Genomic DNA, 18,582 nt, shown 5'->3' with positions numbered 1-18,582 from the left:
CCTTTATCATGCCCATACTTATATGAAATGTTCCCTTGATATATCCAGTTTTCTTGAAGAGAACTCTAGTCTTTCCCATTCTATTGTTTTCCTTTATTTCTTTGCATTGTTCACTTAAGAAGGCTTTCTTAACTCTCCTTGCTCTTCTCTGGAAGTCTGCATTCAATTGGGTAAATCTTTCCCTTTCTCCCTTGCCTTTTGCGTCTTCTTTTCTCAGCTTTTTGTAAGGCCTCCTCAAACAACCCGTTTGCCTTCTTGCATTTCTTTATCTTTGGCATGGTTTTGGTCATTGCCTCCTGTACAATATTATGAACCTTGGTCCATAGTTCTTCAGGCAGTCTACCAGATCTAATCTCTTTAATATATTCATCACCTCTACGGTATAATCGTAAGGAATTTGATTCAAGTCATATCTGAATAGCCTAGAGGTTTTCCCTATTTTGTTCAATTTAAGCCTCAATTTTTCAATAAGGGGTTCATGATCTGAGCGATAGTCAGCTCCAGGTCTTGTTTTTGCTGACTGTATCGAGCTTCTTCATCTTCAGTTGTTCTTCTTCAAGAACATAATCAGTTTGATTTTGGTATTGACCATCTGGTGATACCCATGTGTAGAGTCATCTCTTGTGTTATTGGAAAAGGGTGTTTACTATGACCAACATGTTCTCTTGACAAAACTCTGTTAGCCTTTGCCCTGCTTCATTTTGCACTCCAAGGCCAAACTTGTCTATCAACTTGTATATTATTCCAGATATCTCTTGACTTCCTAATTTTGCATTCCAAACCCCTACCCCTACAATGAAAAGGACATCTTTTTGTGGTGTTAGTTCTATTAAAGTGAAAGTGAAGTCATTCAGCTGTGTCCGACTCTTTGCGACCCCATCCTGCCAGGCTCCTCTGTCCATGGGATTCTCCAGGCAAGGGTACTGGAGTGGGGTGCCATTGCCTTCTCCAGGGAGAAGTTCTATTAGCTCTATTAGGTTGGTACAAAAATAACTGGTTTCAGACTGTGAATTTTAAACCACTATAACTAGGCTGAAACACATCTTTGCTGATTAAAATAAGAACCATTACAATCAACACATTTTTGCCAACGAGAAATAAGTTTATTCCTGTAGTGTAAAAATCTGTGCTTCAGAATTCAGTGAGCCGTTGGGAAGCATTTTCTGCCTCCTGCTGGTTGTGGAAGCATTTTCCTTGCAAAAAGCTGTTGAGATGCTTGAAGAAGTGATAATCAGTTGGCAAGAGGTTAGGTGAATATGGCAGATGAGGCAAAACTTTGTAGCCCAACTCATTCAACTTTTGAAGCATTGGTTGTGTGATTTGCAGTCAGGCGTTGCCATGGAGAAGAATCGGGCCCATTCTGTTGACCAATGCTGGTTGCAGGCATTGCAGTTTTCAGTGCATCTCATTGATTTGCTGAGCACACTTCTCAGATGTAATGGTTTCTCCAGGATTCAGAAAGCTGTACTGGATAAGATGGGCAGCAGACCACCAAACAGTGATTATGACCTTTGTTTGTGTGCAAGTTTGTCTTTGGAAAGTGCTTTGGAGCCTCTTCTTTTGTTGATTATCAGGACTACTCCATTTCTTCTAAGAGATTCTTGCCTGCAGTAGTAGATATAATGGTCATCTGAATTCAATTCACCCATTTCCATCCATTTTAGTTCACTGACTCCTAAGATGTTGATGTTTACTCTTTCCATCTCCTGTTTGGAAGATTGACCACGTCCAGTTTACCTTGATTCAGGGACCTAACATCCCAGGTTCCTGTGCAATATTGTTCTTTATAGCATCGGACTTTAATTTCACCACCAAACATACCCACAACTGAGGGTTGTTTCTGCTTTGGCCCAGCTGCTTCTTTCTTCCTGGAGCTATTAGTAATTGCCCTCCACTCTTCCCTAGTAGCATATTGGACAACTTCCAGCCTGAGGGGCTCATCTTCCAGTGTCATATCTTTTTGCCTTTTCATGCTGTTCGTAGGGTTCTCACGTCAGGAATCCTGGAGTGGTTTGCCATTCCGTCCTCCAGTGGACCATGTTCTGTCAGGACTCTGCACTATGACCCGCCCATCTTAGTGGCCCTGCACAGCATGGCTCATGGCTTCATAGAGTTATGCAAGCCCTTTTGCCATGACAAGTCTGTGATCCATGAAGGGGATCATTTTTCTATTGAGGTTATTAATGTTTTTGTGGTCCATTTATTTATGTAGCAAATATTTACTGAGTGCCTGTTATGCGTTGGACACTCTTCCAGGAGCTAGGGACATAGCAGAGAACAAAGCAGAGATCCCACCCTCCAGGGAGCTGATGTTCTGGCGAGAAAACACAGAGAGTGAACATGGAAACAAGGCCAAGAATTGTAAAAACTCTTTAAAGATTGAAGGTGGTAACACTTTGTTGTACAGTTTCCCCAGCTTGTTTGCTTTATTATTTTATTTGTATTGTAATCTGTCTTAAAGAGCTTCTTAATTTTTTAGCTTTTGATTTTGGCCTGATTTTAGGTTTATAGAAAAGTTGCAGAGTACAGAGAGTTCCCAGCTCTGCTCAGCTTCCCCTGACGTTAGTGACCTACCTCTAGCACATTAGTCAAAAGTAAGACATGAAATTAGTACAACTGTATTAACTAAATTGCTTCATTGGATTTCACCAGTTTTCCACTAGTGTCCTATTTTTCTGTTCCAGAATCCAATCCAGGATACTAAGCTGCACTTAGGAAGTTCTTAGTTTTAATGAAGTAAAATCTATTGATTTATTTTAATTGCTCATTTTGTTCTTAGAAGTCCTTCCACGTCCTGAGATCTGATAAAATATTAATCTGTATTTTTTCTAGATATTTATGGTTTCGTTTTCTAAATTATTTATTTCTTTCAGCCATCTGGGATGTATCTGGGTGCAGTGCATGTAAAGATCGAGGGCTTCCTAAATGGCTCAGTGGGAAAGAATCTGCCTGCTAAGCAGGAGACATGGGTTTGACCCTGGGTTGGAAAGATCCTCTGGAGAAGGAAATGGCAACTCATTCCAGCATTCTTGTCTGGAAAATCCCATGGACAGAGAAGCCGTGTGGGCTCCATGGGGTCGCAAAGAATCCGACATGACTTAGTGACTAAACAAAAACAACAGCATAAAGATCTAGGGTTTATTTTTAAAGTGTTTTTTTTTAAGGGGACCATTTTTAAAGTCTTTATTAAATGTGTTACAGTATCACTTCTGTTTTATGTTTTGATTTTTTGGCTGTGAGATGCATGGCATCCTAGCACCCCAACCAGGGACTGAACTTGCAATCCATGCTGTTGTTCAATTGCTAAGGGTTGTCTGACTCTTTGTGACCCCATGGACTGCAGCACACCAGGCTTCCCAGCTTTCAAACTGTCTCCCAAAGTTTGCCCAAACTCATGTCCATTGAGTTGGTGATGGCATCCAACCATTTCATCCTCTGTCACCTCCTTCTCCTCTTGCCCTCAATCTTTCTCAGTATCAGAGTCTTTTCCAGTGAATCAGCTCTTCACATCAGGTGGCCAAAGTATTGGGCCTTCAACTTCAACATCAGTCCCTTCAATAAATATTCAGGGTTTCCTCTAAGATTGACTGGTTTGATCTCCTTGCAGTCCAAGGGACTCTCAAAAGTCTTCTCTAGCACCATAGTTCAAAAGCATAAATTCTTCAGCACTCAGCCTTCTTTATGATCCAACTCTCACATCCATATACAACCACTGGAAAAACCATAGCTTTGACTAGACAGACCTTTGTCAGCAAAATGATGTCTCTGCTTTTTAATACACTGTCTAGGTTTGTCAAAGCATTCTTTCCAGGGTTCAAGTGTCATTTAATTTCATGGCTGCAGTCACCATCCACAGTGATTTTGAAATCACTGCCCAAGAAAATAAAATCTGTCACTGTTTCTACTTGTTTCCATCTATTTGCCATGAAGTGATGGAACCAGATGCCTTGATCTTGGTTTCTTGAATGTAGAGTTTTAAGCCAGGTTTTTCACTCTCCTCTTTCACCTTCATCAAGAGTCTCTCTAGTTCCTCTTCTCTTTCTGCCATTAGCATGGTATCATCTGCGTATCTGAGGTTGTTGATATTTCTCCTGGCAATCTTGATTCCAGCTTATGACTCATCCAGCCTGGCATTTTGCATAATATATTCTGCATATAAGTTAAATAAACAAGGTGACAATATACAGCCTTGATGTACCCCTTGCACTGGAAAGCAAACTCCCAACTGTTGGACCACCAGGGAAGTTCCAAGACCTGGTGTTTATTTTTCTGAATAGTTGGTCAGCTATGCAGTTCTCCAGAATGGGTCCTTCCTTTCTTCACCGATTTGTGAAGCAACTTCTATAGCATATGAAATACTAAGATGTCCCAGGTTCTGTCTCCAGGTATAGGTTCCGTTACACTGATTTTTCTGTTGATGGCTGTCAGTATCTCACTGTTTTGAGAGTTGCATATTTATAGCATGCTTTCACATCTGGTAGGACCCAACCCCTTCCTGCTTTAGAAGATGAAGATTATGTTAATAAGAATAATGATCCCATTTATATGCCAGGTCCTGTGTTGGGAGCCACAGATAAGATATGAATGACCAAGCCCCCCTTCAAGGAGGCCAGTCAGTGGGGAGGCAGACACCTGACTAGTGCCACCAGCAGCGTGCTGGAGTGTAGGTAACTATAGGGGAAGGGCCAAGGAGTCTGCCTGGAGCAGTTGCAAAAGGCTTGGTCTCTGCTTGACTGGTGTAGGAATCAGCCAGAGAAGTAGGCAGGGCATTTCAGGCAGAGGGAACAGCAGTCAAAGGCCTGGAGCTGGAGACGTATGCAGCATATTTGGGGAACCATATGCAGTTGGTGTTGAAGCTTTAAGTCCTGAGATGGGAGTGATGGAAAGAGGCAAGACTGCAGGGGCAGGTGGGGTGGGGTCATGGAAGGCCTCCACTGCCAAAGGAGGTGTTCAGGTGACCCCAAGGGCCCTCCTGTCCTGGAATTCTTCAATTACTGATTCTCTTCTCAGGAACATGTTCCCAGCCAACCTGGTGGAAGCCACATTCAAGCAGGTGAGTGGGTTCCTGGGCAATAGAGGGTGGGCAGGCAGGGCCAGCCTGGGCCTGGCTTGGCTGGTTAGTCTCCCTGTCTCTGGGGGTGGGATGCTACAGGAGAGGGTCAGGGGGAAAGACCTAGATCTTTAGAGCCTCCTGTGGCTGTACCCCTGCCCTGGGTTCTGACTTTTCATGAGGAAGAATTATGAGAGGAGAAGGAAGCCCCCACTGAGTGCTGGCTCCACCCTCGATTACGCCCATACTCATGCACTGGGTCTCTCTCAGACCTCACAGTAACCCTACCCCAGGCTAGGACCAGAACATCTCCTGGATGAGGAAACTGAGACTCAGGAGGGTTAAAGGATTTGCCCAAGGTTAAATCACTAGTAAATGGCAGAACTAGTAGGTGAACTCAGACCTGCTGGCATCAAAGCCTGCTTTCTCTTTCTTTTTAAAATAATCCTTTCCTGTAATAAAAACAGCAATAATACTCACTGTAAAGTATTAGGGAAATACTAAAATAAATAAGTGAAATTCACTCAGTTGTGTCCAACTCTTTGTGACCCCCATGGACTGTAGCCTGCTAGGTTCGTCTGTTCATGGAATTCTCTGGGCCAGAATACTGGAGTGGGTAAGCTGTTGCCTTTTCCAAGGGATCTTCCCAACCCAGGTATTGAACCCAGGCCTCTTGCATTGCAGGCAGATTCTTTACCAGCTGAGCTACCAGGGAAGCCCAAAGCAGAGGATAAAAATACTTGTAGTTCCAGGACCTAGCAATAGTGATAGTAGATGGTATGCTTCTATCTTTTTTTCTCTGTCGAAATGTTTTTAAAAATAAAATTAGGATCATAGTACACACACAGTGTGCATCTTGCTTTTCCCCCACTCCCATTATATCATGAGCACTTTACATGGTTATTAATGCTTCTTGAAAATACAAGTCATGTACGGATGTGAGAGTTGGACCATAAAGAAGTCTGAGTACCAAAGAATTGACGCTTTCAAGCTGTGATGTTGGAGAAGACTTTTGAGAATCCCTTGAACCGCAAGGAGATCAAACCAGTCAACCCTAAAGGAAATCAATCCTGAATATTCACTGGAAGGACTGATGTTGAAGCTGAAGTTCCTCTGATAACAAAGAGCCGACTTACTGGAAAAGACCCTGATGCTGGGAAAGATTGAAGGCAGGAGGAGAAGCAGGTGACAGAAGATAAGATGGTTGGATGGCATCACTGACTCAATGGAAATGAGTTTGAGCAAACTCTGAGAGGTGGTGAAGGACAGGGAAGCCTGGTGTGCTGCAGTCCACGGGGTCGCAAAGAGTGGGACATGACTGAGCAACTGAACAACAACAAAAAATACAATGCTTACTGATGATGTCATAGCCTGATGTAAGCCTAGGCTGTAATTTATTTGCCTATTTCTCCTTTTGGTTGTTTACCAAAACAGCCGTGTTGTTATTCAGTCACTAAGTAATGTCTGACTCTGTACCCCGTGAATTGTAACATACCAGGCTCCTCTGTCCTCCACTGTCTCCCAGAGTTCACTCAAATCCATGTCCCTGAGTCAGCGATGCTATCTAACCATCTTATCCTCTGCTGCCCCCTTCTTCTGCCTTCAGTCTGTCCCAGTATCAGGGTCTTTTCCAGTGAGTTGGCTCTTCACATCAAGCGGCTAAAGAATTGGAGCTTATGAATAGTCAGGGTCAGTTTCCAACAACCCTGTACACAAATCTTTATTTGCACTTCTAATAATTTCCCTTCTAAAATGTCAGTCTGGTTGACTCAGTCCAACAAGCATTTCCTGATCTTTCCTGTGGTGGGCCCTGTATTGAGCCTGGAGACACACAAGAGGTGGTTGAGAGATGGAGGAGAGGCTCCAAAATAAGGAGCTGTGAAAGCTTGAGCTAACCCCTGTATCTTCCCTCACCTCTTGTGTCTTCATTTATGGAAAGAGCCAAGTGGTGAAGGGCCCTGAATGCTCGGCTAGGGAGTTTGAATATTATCCCAACAGTGATGGGCAATTACTGAAGATGTGAGAGAGAAAGAGAACATTGCTCTACTTTCTACCCCATCTGAAATGCCCTTTATCTTTTGGGAAACTCCTACCCTTCCTTCAAGAATCAGCACCTGGTGGAGAGTGTTCAACACTGGGATGATGACGGTGGTTGTGATGCTGATGGTGGTGGTAGTGATGATAGCAGTGATGGTTACAGTAGGCTTACCATGTGCCAGGCACTAATGTCAGAACTTTACATACATCACCTCATTTAACCTAATGAGGTAAGTAACTATTAAGACCCCACTTCACAGATAAGGGAGCTGAAGCATTGACATTTTAGGTATATTTCCTGAGTGGCTCCTTTTCTCCACCCACCCCCAGATACTTTGCTTTGTTGATACTTGGTGTTAGGAAGATAGGAGCCCTTGTTTGGGCTCATAGTACCTGAGGAATGAGAAGAAAAGCCTTGGCAATGTCCTGGGGGCTGAGGAAGAGGGGTAGCTGACTCGGTCACCCAGCTCTCCCCAGCTGGCGTCTCATCTCATCAAGAAAGCTTGGGGCAAACTAAGCTTTTCTAACAGGAGGTCCAAATTTCCTTCAGTGGAAGGCAGGGCTGGCTGGCTGTTAGGCAGATGGATAGTGGGTGGCTGAAAGAGGACAAACAGGTGAATGGAGGATTATCCAGGCAGATTATCTATATAGGAGATGGATGGATGGTTAGAGAGGGTCCCAGCCAGGTGGCACTTGTGGTAAAGAATGTCAATGCAAGAGATGTAAGAGATGCAGATTTGATCCCTGGGTCGGGAAGATCCCCTGGAGAAGGGCGTGGCAACCCACTCCAGTATTCTCGCCTGGAGAATTCCATGGTCAGAGGAGCCTGGCGGGCTACAGTCCACAGGGTCTCACAGAGTCGGACGTGACTGAAGTGACTTATCACAGGTAGGTGTGATGATGCACAGAAAGAAGAGGGGAGGAGGGATGGAGGGAGGTGTGCCTGGGTAGTGTGTGGGTGAACGAACAAATCTCAGTTTTGCTTTTTGGTAAAATATTGATAATACTCCCTGTCCTGCCTATGTCACGGGGTTCAGTTCAGTTCAGTTCAGTCGCTCAGTCGTTTCACGGGGTTACTGTCAATCAAATAGTTCATGAGTGGATACAGATGTGCTTCCAAGATGTTATTATTATTGTTGTTGATATCACACTTGGTCCTGACTCACTGGGGTGTCGCCCACCAGTATCGCACCAAGACCACCCCCGTTGTCAAGTCCCCCACAGTAGCATCAGAGGAGGCCCCTTCTCGGCGGATCCTCATCTACGGGGTCCAGGAGGAGAATGGCTCTCGTGTGCAGAACTTCGCCCTGGACCTGACACCCCCTCCAGAGGTCGTTTACAAGTCAGAGCCCGGCACCAGCGATGGCATGAATGTGCTGGGCATCGTCATCTTCTCTGCCACTATGGGTATGTGCTGCCCACCACCACAAGAAGCCCTGGAGCCTGGCCCTCCTTGCATTTACCCCTCCCTGCATCCCGTGTCCAGTAACCTGAATAGCCTGGAGTCTCCCCATCTTCCAGGAGGTTCCTTCCTTTCCCTTTCTGAGGGAGTGACTCAAGTCCCTATTGCATTACCCAGGGACAAGGGGGTGTCCCTAGCCTTCCCCAAGTTGGAGCTGCTGTTCCTCACTGGGAATCCCCCACGCCTGGGTGCTATTTGCCTCCAGGGGTGTTGGTCCTCTCTCTGAGAAGGCCATGCTTCTGACCTTGCCAGCAGCTGTTTGTTTAAAGCCCTCATTCTTCCCTTCCACCCTCAACCACAAGGCTTTCTCAGTGGCCACCTCTCTCTGCAGACCTGTCTGTGCCATTTCTGGGGGCCTGTGGCCATACCCTTTCCTTTGCTGGGTCCCCAAGGCCCACCACAGGCTACTTGCCATGGAGCTGGTGAAGTTTAACTTGCGCAGGTCCCTTCTAAGGCCTGTACCCTTTTTCCTTTTTAAAATTTTATGTTATTTTTCTTGAAGAAGGCTCCAAGCTGTGCAAACTTCAGATCCTACAAAACCTCTGATTATGCCTCTGCCTGCAGCATCCCCCCCTTGACCACCCACACCGACATATGCACACAGCCTTCTTCCTTCTTTGGTAGCAGTGGTTTGCCACTAAGTTGTGTCCAACTCTTGCCACCCCATGGACTATAGCCCACCAGGCTTCTTTGTCCATGGAGTTTTCCAGGCGAGATTGCTGGAGTGGGTTGCATTTCCTTCTCCAGGGGATATTTCCAACCGAGGATCAAACCCACATCTCCTGCATTGCAGGCAGATTCTTTACCAGCTGAGCTACCAGTGAAGTCCTCTTCCTTTTTCAGAGTCTAGGAATTCCTAACCCCTCCACAACTATCTAGCTTGTCAGTCCCACCTAGTCCTTCTAGGTCATTCCAGGGGTCACCAGGAGCCTCACTATAAAATCCTATCAGCCCCTTCCCCCAGCCCCAGCCCTGGGCCTAGCGGGGCACTCTCCAGCTTCCAACTCCTACACAGGGTTTTCTTCCCAAGTGGAAATTCTCCCATCTTCTTGGTTTCTTGGGCAAGGAACTTGGGGGTTACTTTCTACTTTGCCCTCTGCTTCAACTCACACCCAAATCCCATCAGGTCTGCCTCTGAAATCCCCTCCATTTCCTTCTGCCCACTGCCCCAGCCAAGGCCGCTGTCATCTCTCACCTGGTTTCTGGAAAAACTCCCCCAAGAATCCCCTGTCCTTGTGTGTCCTCCTCACAGGGTCATTGAGTCCCCATGTAAAGCCTCCACCGGCTCCACTGTCCTCAGAGAGGGGTGCAAACACTGCGTGACCTACAGAGCCTGCGAGCTCCGGCCAGGCTGCCGCTCTGGGCCGGCTCACTTCCCCAGCCACTCTGCCTGTCGGTTCCTGGAAGGCGCCTCCCTCAACCAGGCTGCTCCTGCCCCTCCCTCTCCACTACACTTTTCTCATCCTTGAGGGGGCTTAGTATAAGCATCCCATCCTGGGGAAAAGTCTAACCCCAGTCAGATGCCCTGTGTTATTCCTTAAATGTTTGACCCAATACAACTGCCTACTTGTTAGTGTGGCTGTTTAATGCCTGCGTGGCAGCTGTGTAAGTTCCATGCAGGCAGAGACAGGTCTTGGTCTCTTTGGTTAGCAGGTGCTCAGTAAACTGGGACAGATGGGTGGACGGGCAGATGAATGACAATGGGGAATGGAGCTCTTTTCATCCTGGTCAAAAGGCCAGGTGGGCACACAGAGGGGCCAGGACCTCAGAGACCCTGGTGTATGAGAGGACGGTGTTTGGAAGCATCCTCAGCACCTCTGATAATCTGTCCCCCGCCTTGGACTTTCTTCCTTTTCCCCAGCCATCAGTGCTGTTTTAGGGCTGGGAGCATACAAAAAGAACATCTATTAGCAGAACTAAAGAAAACTTTGAGAGCCTTCAACTCGTTTCGCTGTTTACTGAGCACACGTCTCTGTCCGCGAGTCGGTGGTGTCCTCAACTCTAGCCGTGCCAGTGTCTCTGTGTGCCCCCGCCTGAGTGTGCGTGAGCACACTCGTGCAGCTGCTCCCCTCACTGAGCCTCCTTCCCCATCTTCTCCCTGGTGTTGGGATGTGGCTGATGCTAAGGTGGCATTGGCCTTGCTTGTGGGAGGAAGCCCACTGCCACCCTCCACATCCCATGTACAGTTGCTCTAAGCCAGCCAGAGCCTGGGGGTGGAACAGGGAGCCTGATGAGGAGCAGGAATAGCTGTGGAGGTACAGAGTCAGCGGGGAACCTGGCTCTGACTTCAGCCAGGCTTCCACAGGCCAGAGGGACAGAGCTGGGCCCAGTGTCGCCTGCCTCTCTGGCCTCTCCTGCCCAGCCCAGTAGGGCCCCCTGACTCCCCTGCCCGGTGGTAGCTGCTCCCTGTTCCGCATGGGTTCGGGGCATCCCGGGCAGGGAAAGAGCTCTTCCCTGGGGTTCCAGAGGCCAGGATCCAGATCTTGCCCCTCACCGGCTGAGTCAGTGGATGAACCTCTTGGACACGGCAACAGTAAGCTCCATGAAGGCAGACACAGAGTGTATATTATGCTCTCCATCTAGCTCAGAACCCCAAGGGGAGGGTGACAGGGGCTTCGGAAAAAGCTTTGCCATTCATTCCCTTGTTCAATCATTCATTCAATAAGTTGCCCTCATGGGTTAACTTTCTATTGGAGGAGACAGAACACAACGGATGACTGTTGTAATAAGTGATACGAGGGGATCAGAAAGAGATGGGTTAGAGAATAAATGGGGAGGTGCAGGCCTCCAGGTCAGGGCTTCAAGCATCAGGAACTGAGTGGACAAAGCCCCCACCACAGCCAAGAGCTTGATGTAGTCTAGAAACGTGAGGAAGGCACGATGCAGAAACAGTGAGGAAGGGAAAGCAGGGCCAGACAGAGGCGTGAGTTAGAGGCATGGCCAGGCCAGGTGGGGCCTGAGCCAGGGTGAGAGGGGTGGGCTGTTGGTTATGGTCTCTGTGTGCAGGAAAGTCAGTTGGGGGTGTCGGCAGGGAGCATTTTTATTTTTAGAAGGAGGCACGTGCTGCTGGGTAGAGAGGAGGAAGAGATGGAGCCCTGTGGGGAGGTCACAGCCCTCTCTAGCGGGGATGCCGGGAAGGGAGGGGATGTAGGGAGGAAGCGCTGGGTGGCAGAGGCTGCTGGGCTGTCGGCCAGGCACTGAGATCCGTGTGTGCCCATGGTCTGTCTGTGCCTGGCCACAGCACGTGCTGGCTCACGCAAGTGTCCTGCAGGTCTGCCTCCCTCTGCCGGGTCTGTCATTGGCTGTGTCCCTGTCCTCCACAGGCATCATGCTGGGCCGCATGGGTGACAGCGGGGCCCCACTGGTCAGCTTCTGCCAGTGCCTCAACGAGTCTGTCATGAAGATCGTGGCCGTGGCTGTGTGGTGAGCCTTGTCGTGGGGGTCGAGGGTGGACTCCTACTTACTCCACCTGCTTCCAGCCCTGCCCTGGGAAGCTGGAGGGACCCCGTGGTCCCATAGGAATGAGCAGAAAGCTGCACAGAAGGATACCCCCAGCCCTGTCCAGGCCAAGTTCCAGCCCCGGGCCTGCCACTTCTGGCCCTGTCAGGCCCACTGGGGGCAAATCAAGAGCTAATCCGCCTGGCCCTGACCTCTCAGGCTGTTTCCCCATCTCTTGGGGCCTCATTAGCTCAGCTTTTGGAGAAAGGAGACACTGGAAGGGACAGCCAGCTGCCACTCCTTGGCTCAGAGTTCAGACCTTAGGAATCTTCTAGCCCAGCCCTGAACAGTGAGATAGGGTAAGGCAAAGGCCTGCCAAGGTCAGCCATAGAGGATGTCTCATTGCTGGGCTGAAATGTGGGCCTGCAGAGGAAGGCAGAAGGGTGAGGGCTGTGCATGGCTGGACTGGTTAAGAGGGCATTGGTGACACCATATGCCAGGCACTCGGGTACATAGTCACTTTCTATCCTCACAAGAGTCCTGGAAGGCTCAGGGCGGACAGGCCCAGCAGGGCCTCCCAGGGCCTCCCAGGGTCTTTGCCTGCCTGGTGCTGAGCCGGCTGCCCTGCCCACCCTAGGTACTTCCCCTTTGGCATCGTGTTTCTCATCGCTGGCAAGATCCTGGAGATGGACAACCCCACGACCGTAGGAAAGAAGCTGGGCTTCTATGCAGTCACCGTGGTGTGCGGGCTGGTCGTCCATGGCCTCTTCATCCTGCCCCTGCTCTACTTCTTCATCACCAAAAAGAACCCCATCGTCTTCATCCGCGGCATCCTCCAGGCCCTGCTCATCGCGCTGGCCACCTCCTCCAGGTAGCCCTGGGTGGTGAAAGTGTCAGGGAGGAGACCATGGCTGACAGCTATTCTTCTGTCCAACCATCATTGGTCTGTAGCTATGGAATCATGGAAAGTGTCGATGTGACCTACTTCACAAACTTGGGGGAGGATTCGGTAACAAGACCTATTCTTGAAATGCTTGAGCCCCTACCTTCCCGAATGGCAGCGAGCCCTCCTCCACATCCCCAGTGTTCACTCAGTCCACATGGGGGTTGGCTTCCACGTGTCAAGGGCAGGCGGAGCTGGAGAGTGTCGGGTCTGCAGTCCCTGCCGCCTTTCACTGACACATGGAGCTTCTGTTGGAGTCAGGCCCTCCGCTCTTCAGGGGCTTTGCCTGTTTACTGCCACTGGCAGGTGGCCCTGTCACAGCATTGGCAGTGTCTCTAGACAGTGGGGATTTGAGTCATGATTCCATTACCCACTAGCTCTGTGACTGCGGGCAAGTCACCCCACCTCCCCGGGTGGTGGGATTAGTTTCCTCATATACAGACTGGGGATCACTGTGGCCTCTGGCACATAGAGTTGCTGTGTGATTAATGGAGATAACCCACTAAGGCCATTCTGGGCTTGGTGAAGCAACACCTGACCTCAAGCATCCCAGACCGCAACTGAGAGCGGAAGACCCAGGGGGATGAAGTCATGCAAATTCTGCTACTGAGCGAGGAGAAGGGAAGGAGGCGGTCACTTTCTGGGCATCTAACCCTTTGAAGAAAGAGTGGTTCTCCCCACAGTGAGTGTCCAAGCTCTACACGAAGGAAGTCACCTAAACCTGAGCCCATGTCTCTGGCTCCAAAGGCCTGACTCTTCCCTCCATCCCTTACTGCCTTCTCTTCCCTAGGCCTCAGTCCCCCAGTCTGTGAAATGGGATTAAGGACCACCACAGACCTCCTTCCCCTGCAGCCACATTACCCACCCTTGGCAGCAGAAGCTCCTCATGGAGGACTCTGGAGGAGCAGAACCAGGGAGGAAAAGCCCTAGAAGCCTTGTCTGGGAACCCCATTCGGAGCAGAGGGAGGAAGCGAGAGGGAAAGATGAAGCCCCAAGCAGCTGCTGTTCCCCCAGTTGCTGGTTAAGCCTACCAGCGCCAGCAGCCCTCGCCGTTTCCTGCAGGAACCGCAGGCTCGGGTCCAGCATGCCTGGGGCCCATGAGGGGCTCTAGCGAGTGTACCTGTGAGGAGTAAGGGCTGTGGGGCTATGCAAACCTGAATTTTAGGCCCAACACTGCTACTGGGAGCTCGGTAGCAACACAGCTACAAGAGCAAGGGCTACCATTGGTTGAGTACCTACAATGGGTGCTTCCTAAGTCGCTAAATCCTGTCCGACTCTTTGTGATCCTAAGGACTGTAGCCCGCCAGGCTCCTCTGTCCATGGAATTCTCCAGGCGAGAATACTGCAGTGGGTTGCCACGCCCTCCTCAAGGGGATCTTCCCCACCCAGGGATCGAACCTGGGTCTCCTGCATTGCAGGCAAATTCTTTACTGTCTGAACCACCAGGGAAGTGAAGTGAAAGTCGCTCAGTCGTGTCCAACTCTTTGTGACCCTATGGACTATGCAGTCCATGGAATTCTGCAGGCCAGAATACTGAAGTGGGTAGCCTTTCCCTTCTCCAGGAGATCTTCCCAATCCAGGGTTTGAATGTAGGTCTCCCACCTTGGAGGCAGATTCTTTGCCAGCTGAGCCGCAAGGGAAGCCCAAACCACCAGGGAAGCCACCTACAATATGTAGATGCTATTCTCAGCACTCTCTTTTTGAATCCTCCTAATAGTTCCGTAGTGTACCAATTGTTTGGGACAAGGAAACTATGGCATGTACAAGTTGAGGAGGTGCCAAGGCCACTAAGCTAGTGGGAAACTGGAATCTGAAGCCAGTGCTCCCACCCAGAGCCCTGCTGTTGACCACTTCATCTCCACTTTGCATGGTCATGTGACATGGCGTCAGCCCCTCCTCCCCTCTGGGCTTCATTTCTTCACCTGTTAAAGGAACTCAAAACCTTCCTAGCAGGAAGCCATGAGGTGTAAAGCGCAGCACCCGGCACCTAGCAGATGCTCTGCTGGCGGTCACTCCCTTCCTGACCAGTGTGCACAGGGGGTCTCTAAGGCCCTGAGCCTGGGCAAGTCTGGCCACATGACCATTTTAAAAGCCCCTTCAGTCTGTTCACCCTAGATGGGCCAGCTGCCTGGCATTGGGGGTTGGGGGGGGTGCTTCTGTTACCAACCAGCTGGCAACCTGGGGACCCTGACCATCCTGGAGGAGGGTGATGGGCAGACACTGGCCCTTCTATTCACAGCTCAGCCACATTGCCCATCACCTTTAAGTGCCTGCTGGAGAACAACCACATCGACCGGCGCATTGCCCGCTTTGTGCTGCCCGTGGGCGCCACGATCAACATGGATGGCACCGCACTCTACGAGGCTGTGGCTGCCATCTTCATTGCCCAGGTCAACAACTACGAGCTGGACTTTGGCCAGATCATCACTATCAGGTGTGCTCCTGACATCCAGCACCCAGTGTGGATTGGGGGTGGTTGCTCTGGAAGGGCTTTTGGGAGTCTTGAGCTCCCATATCCCATGCGGTCTCTGAGGCCCAGAGAGGGCAAGGGGCTCATTCCAGGCCACACAGCAAGTCAATGCTGGGGTCTCATGATTCAGGGCACCAGGCTCCTTCCCCAGGGCTGCCCTGCAGGTGGGGAGCTCTGAGCAACTTGGGAAGCTAGGGCCCAGAGGAGGGCCTGCAGCGGGGACATGCGTAGCAGGGAGCACACTTCAGGCAGGCACAGGGCAAGCAGAGGCCAGCGGCAGGACTGAGGACAGTGGAGGGGCTGCTGGTATGGCTGGAGCTGGGGGACGGTGCTAGGTGAGGACAGAGGTGAAGGGGAAGGCCTCGCATGCCAGCCTGAGGGTACAAGTCTGACCCTGGGGACCCAGTGCCAATGGACGACGGGAACCCATGGACAACTTCCTGGAGTCCCACTGTGACAGCGGCCTGCCAGGCTCCTCCGTCCATGGATTCTCCAGGCAAGAATACTGGAGCGGGTTGCCACGCCCTCCTCCAGGGGATCTTCCCAACCCAGGGATCAAACCCAGACACGGGGCTTTCCACAGACTTCTTAGGACGTTCTGCTGAGGCCAGGGATACAGCCTCTGGGACCACAGGACCTTGGGCAGAGGCGTGCCCCTGCCCCAAGAATGCCCTGCTGTGGCATTCCTAATAATGCCTGCTCCACAGTGCTGTCCCCAAAGGCTCTGGCATTCTGGCCTCCTCCTTGGGTCCAGGGCCCAACAGTGCTGCCTCCCCTCTCCTGCAGCATCACAGCCACGGCAGCCAGCATTGGGGCAGCTGGCATCCCCCAGGCCGGGCTCGTCACCATGGTCATCGTGCTCACCTCCGTGGGCCTTCCCACCGACGACATCACCCTCATCATCGCTGTCGACTGGGCTCTGTGAGTGGGGTGCCCCCCACCCTCTCCTGTCCCCTGGGAGGCAGGTGCTCACGGTGGACCAGGGAGCTGCCATGGTTTGGCACAGTGGGTACTCATTGACACCTGCCCAGCTGCATGATCTGTGGGGCCCAGTTTTCAAAAGTGAAAACCTAGGATCCCTTGTTCAAAAACTACAAAGAATTTCAGGAGGGTGGGAGCAGAGCATGAGCCCAAGCCCTTTGACACACAGGCCCTGAGGCACCACACAGTCACATGCCTGCATCACCCACTTCAGCACCGCCAGGGGGTGCTGGGCCAGGAGGACCAGGAAGACACCCGTCCCGTGAGCACCGCCCTCTCCCAGCTCCCCTTACAACAGAGGGCCTGCCGCTCACCGCCCACCTTGGCCCACCAGGGACCGTTTCCGCACCATGATTAACGTGCTGGGGGATGCACTGGCTGCTGGGATCATGGCTCACGTCTGCCGGAAAGACTTTGCTCAGGACACGGGCCCCGAGGTGAGCACACCCTCTCTCTCCGGCCAGGCTGCCCAAAGGCCCAAGGGTGAACCCAGGAGTGGGGGGCAGGGCAGCACATCAGCTACCCACCAGCTGGGCCGCCTTCCACCCATCCCTCCACACCTTGATCTCCTCACGGGCACCCAGGTGACAGATTCCTCTCGTAGCTGATTGTTGAACCCAGTCAGCATCCTCAGGGAGCCATACCCTAGTGTCCTGTTGACAACAAGGCCAGCGTTCACATGTCTGCTGGGACCTTCATGGTCCTCGGGGCTCCTTCAATAACCACTTGGAGCGGCTGTCCCACTCCGTGGGGAGGACGCTGAGGCTCCAGCAGGGGAGCTGCCCACCCCCACACTGGATCCCGGGGGGCAGGTGCCCCCTCTTCCAAGACAGTCCCAGGAGGCAGGACAACTTGGAACTGGAACCCAGAGAGGCCCTATGACCTAGCAAGGTCTCACAGCATGTCTGTAGGAAAACCAATCAGACTGTCCCCAGCCCTTTGCCTGTCCAGTCCTCCCTACTGTCTAACCTCAGTCCCTCCTGCTGCTGCCAAGACCTGTTTCCTCTCCCCAGAAAGTGCTGCCCTGTGAGACCAAGCCTGTGAGCCTCCAGGAGATTGTGGCAACTCAGCAGAATGGCTGTGTGAAGAGTGTGGCTGAGGCCGCAGAGCTGACCCTGGGACCCTCCTGTCCCCACCACGTCCCCGTCCAGGTGGAACAGGATGAGGAACCAGCTACCACCAGTCTGGACCACTGCACCATTGAGATCAGCGAGCTTGAGACCAACGTCTGAACCTGAGGAGCTACAGGGCCTGGGGAAGGCCTCCAGGGTTAGGGGCCAAGGGCAGGATCTCAACTCACTACTTTCCTGAGCACAAGGACCAGGCTCACACTATCTCCCCACCCCTGAGGGTCCAGAATGGGCTCCACCCGACGGAAAGTGGACTGTTAGAAAGGGGGAAGACTGCACGTGGGGATCCCAGCTGGAGAGTTACAGGCAGGTGTAGCCTGAGCCCCGACTGTGACATTTCCACTGGGTTGGCCTGTGCGGGTGGCAGGCAGGGGTATGGTCCCCACTTTCTGGATCACAAAGTTGAGGCTCTGAAAGCTGAAAACACTTGCCCCAAGTCTCGGAACAAGTGATATCAGGACTAGGACTCTAGTTCAAGTCTTTCAAGCCCTGGCCACTCCCTGCCAGAGGACAGGGATGGCTGCAGGGTCAGATGCCGAGAGGGAGGCTCTGCCCCCTCTAGGAGCCCCAGAGCCGCCACTGCTTTCAATTTACAAAGACATAGCAATGTCCTGGTTCTGCCCCAGCTGTGTCCCAGCCCAGGTCCGCCCCTACCCAGCCTCATAACACGTGGCCTCAGACCAACAGCTCTCCCCAAGGATGGGCCCAGCCTAAAGCCGAGACCCGCAGCCTTCCACGTGCCACAGCCCGTCCCGTCTCCTGACCTAGCAGTTCTGTCTCATAAAGCTCATCTGATGTGGAGATGAAGATGTCTTCACCAGAGCTGCAGGGCCCTTAGAAACCCCCGGGCTAGTCTCCCATTGGACAGGTGAGCCAGCCAGGACTGGGGACGCAGACTCACCTGGGATGTTTCAATCAAGCTGCCCAGATGGCCCTGGGGTCAGCACTCTCCCCACCCCCCCGCCCCAAAGCCCATGTGATGAAGAGGAGTTAGATTTTCTATTCCTTTCTGTGTTTGCAAGTTCAATGATAACTAAATAAAGGTATTTTGTTTTTCAAATCTTGTAGGCT

At 51.3% G+C, this 18,582-nt stretch overlaps 1 protein-coding gene across 1 annotated transcript in view; it reads left to right on the top strand.

Moving 5' to 3' along the window:
* The window catches only part of SLC1A7 (solute carrier family 1 member 7), a 51,711-nt gene extending 33,140 nt beyond the window's left edge, over positions 1–18,571 (top strand). The window contains exons 4-11 of the mRNA XM_004001990.6: positions 5,011–5,053; positions 8,272–8,494; positions 11,873–11,972; positions 12,625–12,858; positions 15,170–15,364; positions 16,187–16,321; positions 16,716–16,818; positions 17,395–18,571. Of these exons, the coding sequence (XP_004002039.3) occupies positions 5,011–5,053; positions 8,272–8,494; positions 11,873–11,972; positions 12,625–12,858; positions 15,170–15,364; positions 16,187–16,321; positions 16,716–16,818; positions 17,395–17,613 (1,252 nt within the window). The 3' untranslated portion in view covers positions 17,614–18,571. The remainder of the gene's footprint in view (positions 1–5,010; positions 5,054–8,271; positions 8,495–11,872; positions 11,973–12,624; positions 12,859–15,169; positions 15,365–16,186; positions 16,322–16,715; positions 16,819–17,394) is intronic.
* The last annotated feature ends 11 nt before the right edge of the window (positions 18,572–18,582 follow it).

Source organism: Ovis aries, chromosome 1, assembly GCF_016772045.2.
Source record: "Ovis aries strain OAR_USU_Benz2616 breed Rambouillet chromosome 1, ARS-UI_Ramb_v3.0, whole genome shotgun sequence".
Lineage (NCBI taxonomy): Eukaryota > Metazoa > Chordata > Mammalia > Artiodactyla > Bovidae > Ovis > Ovis aries.
Note: the sequence above shows the minus strand (reverse complement) of the source record. Positions and strands in the feature narration are given on the sequence as shown.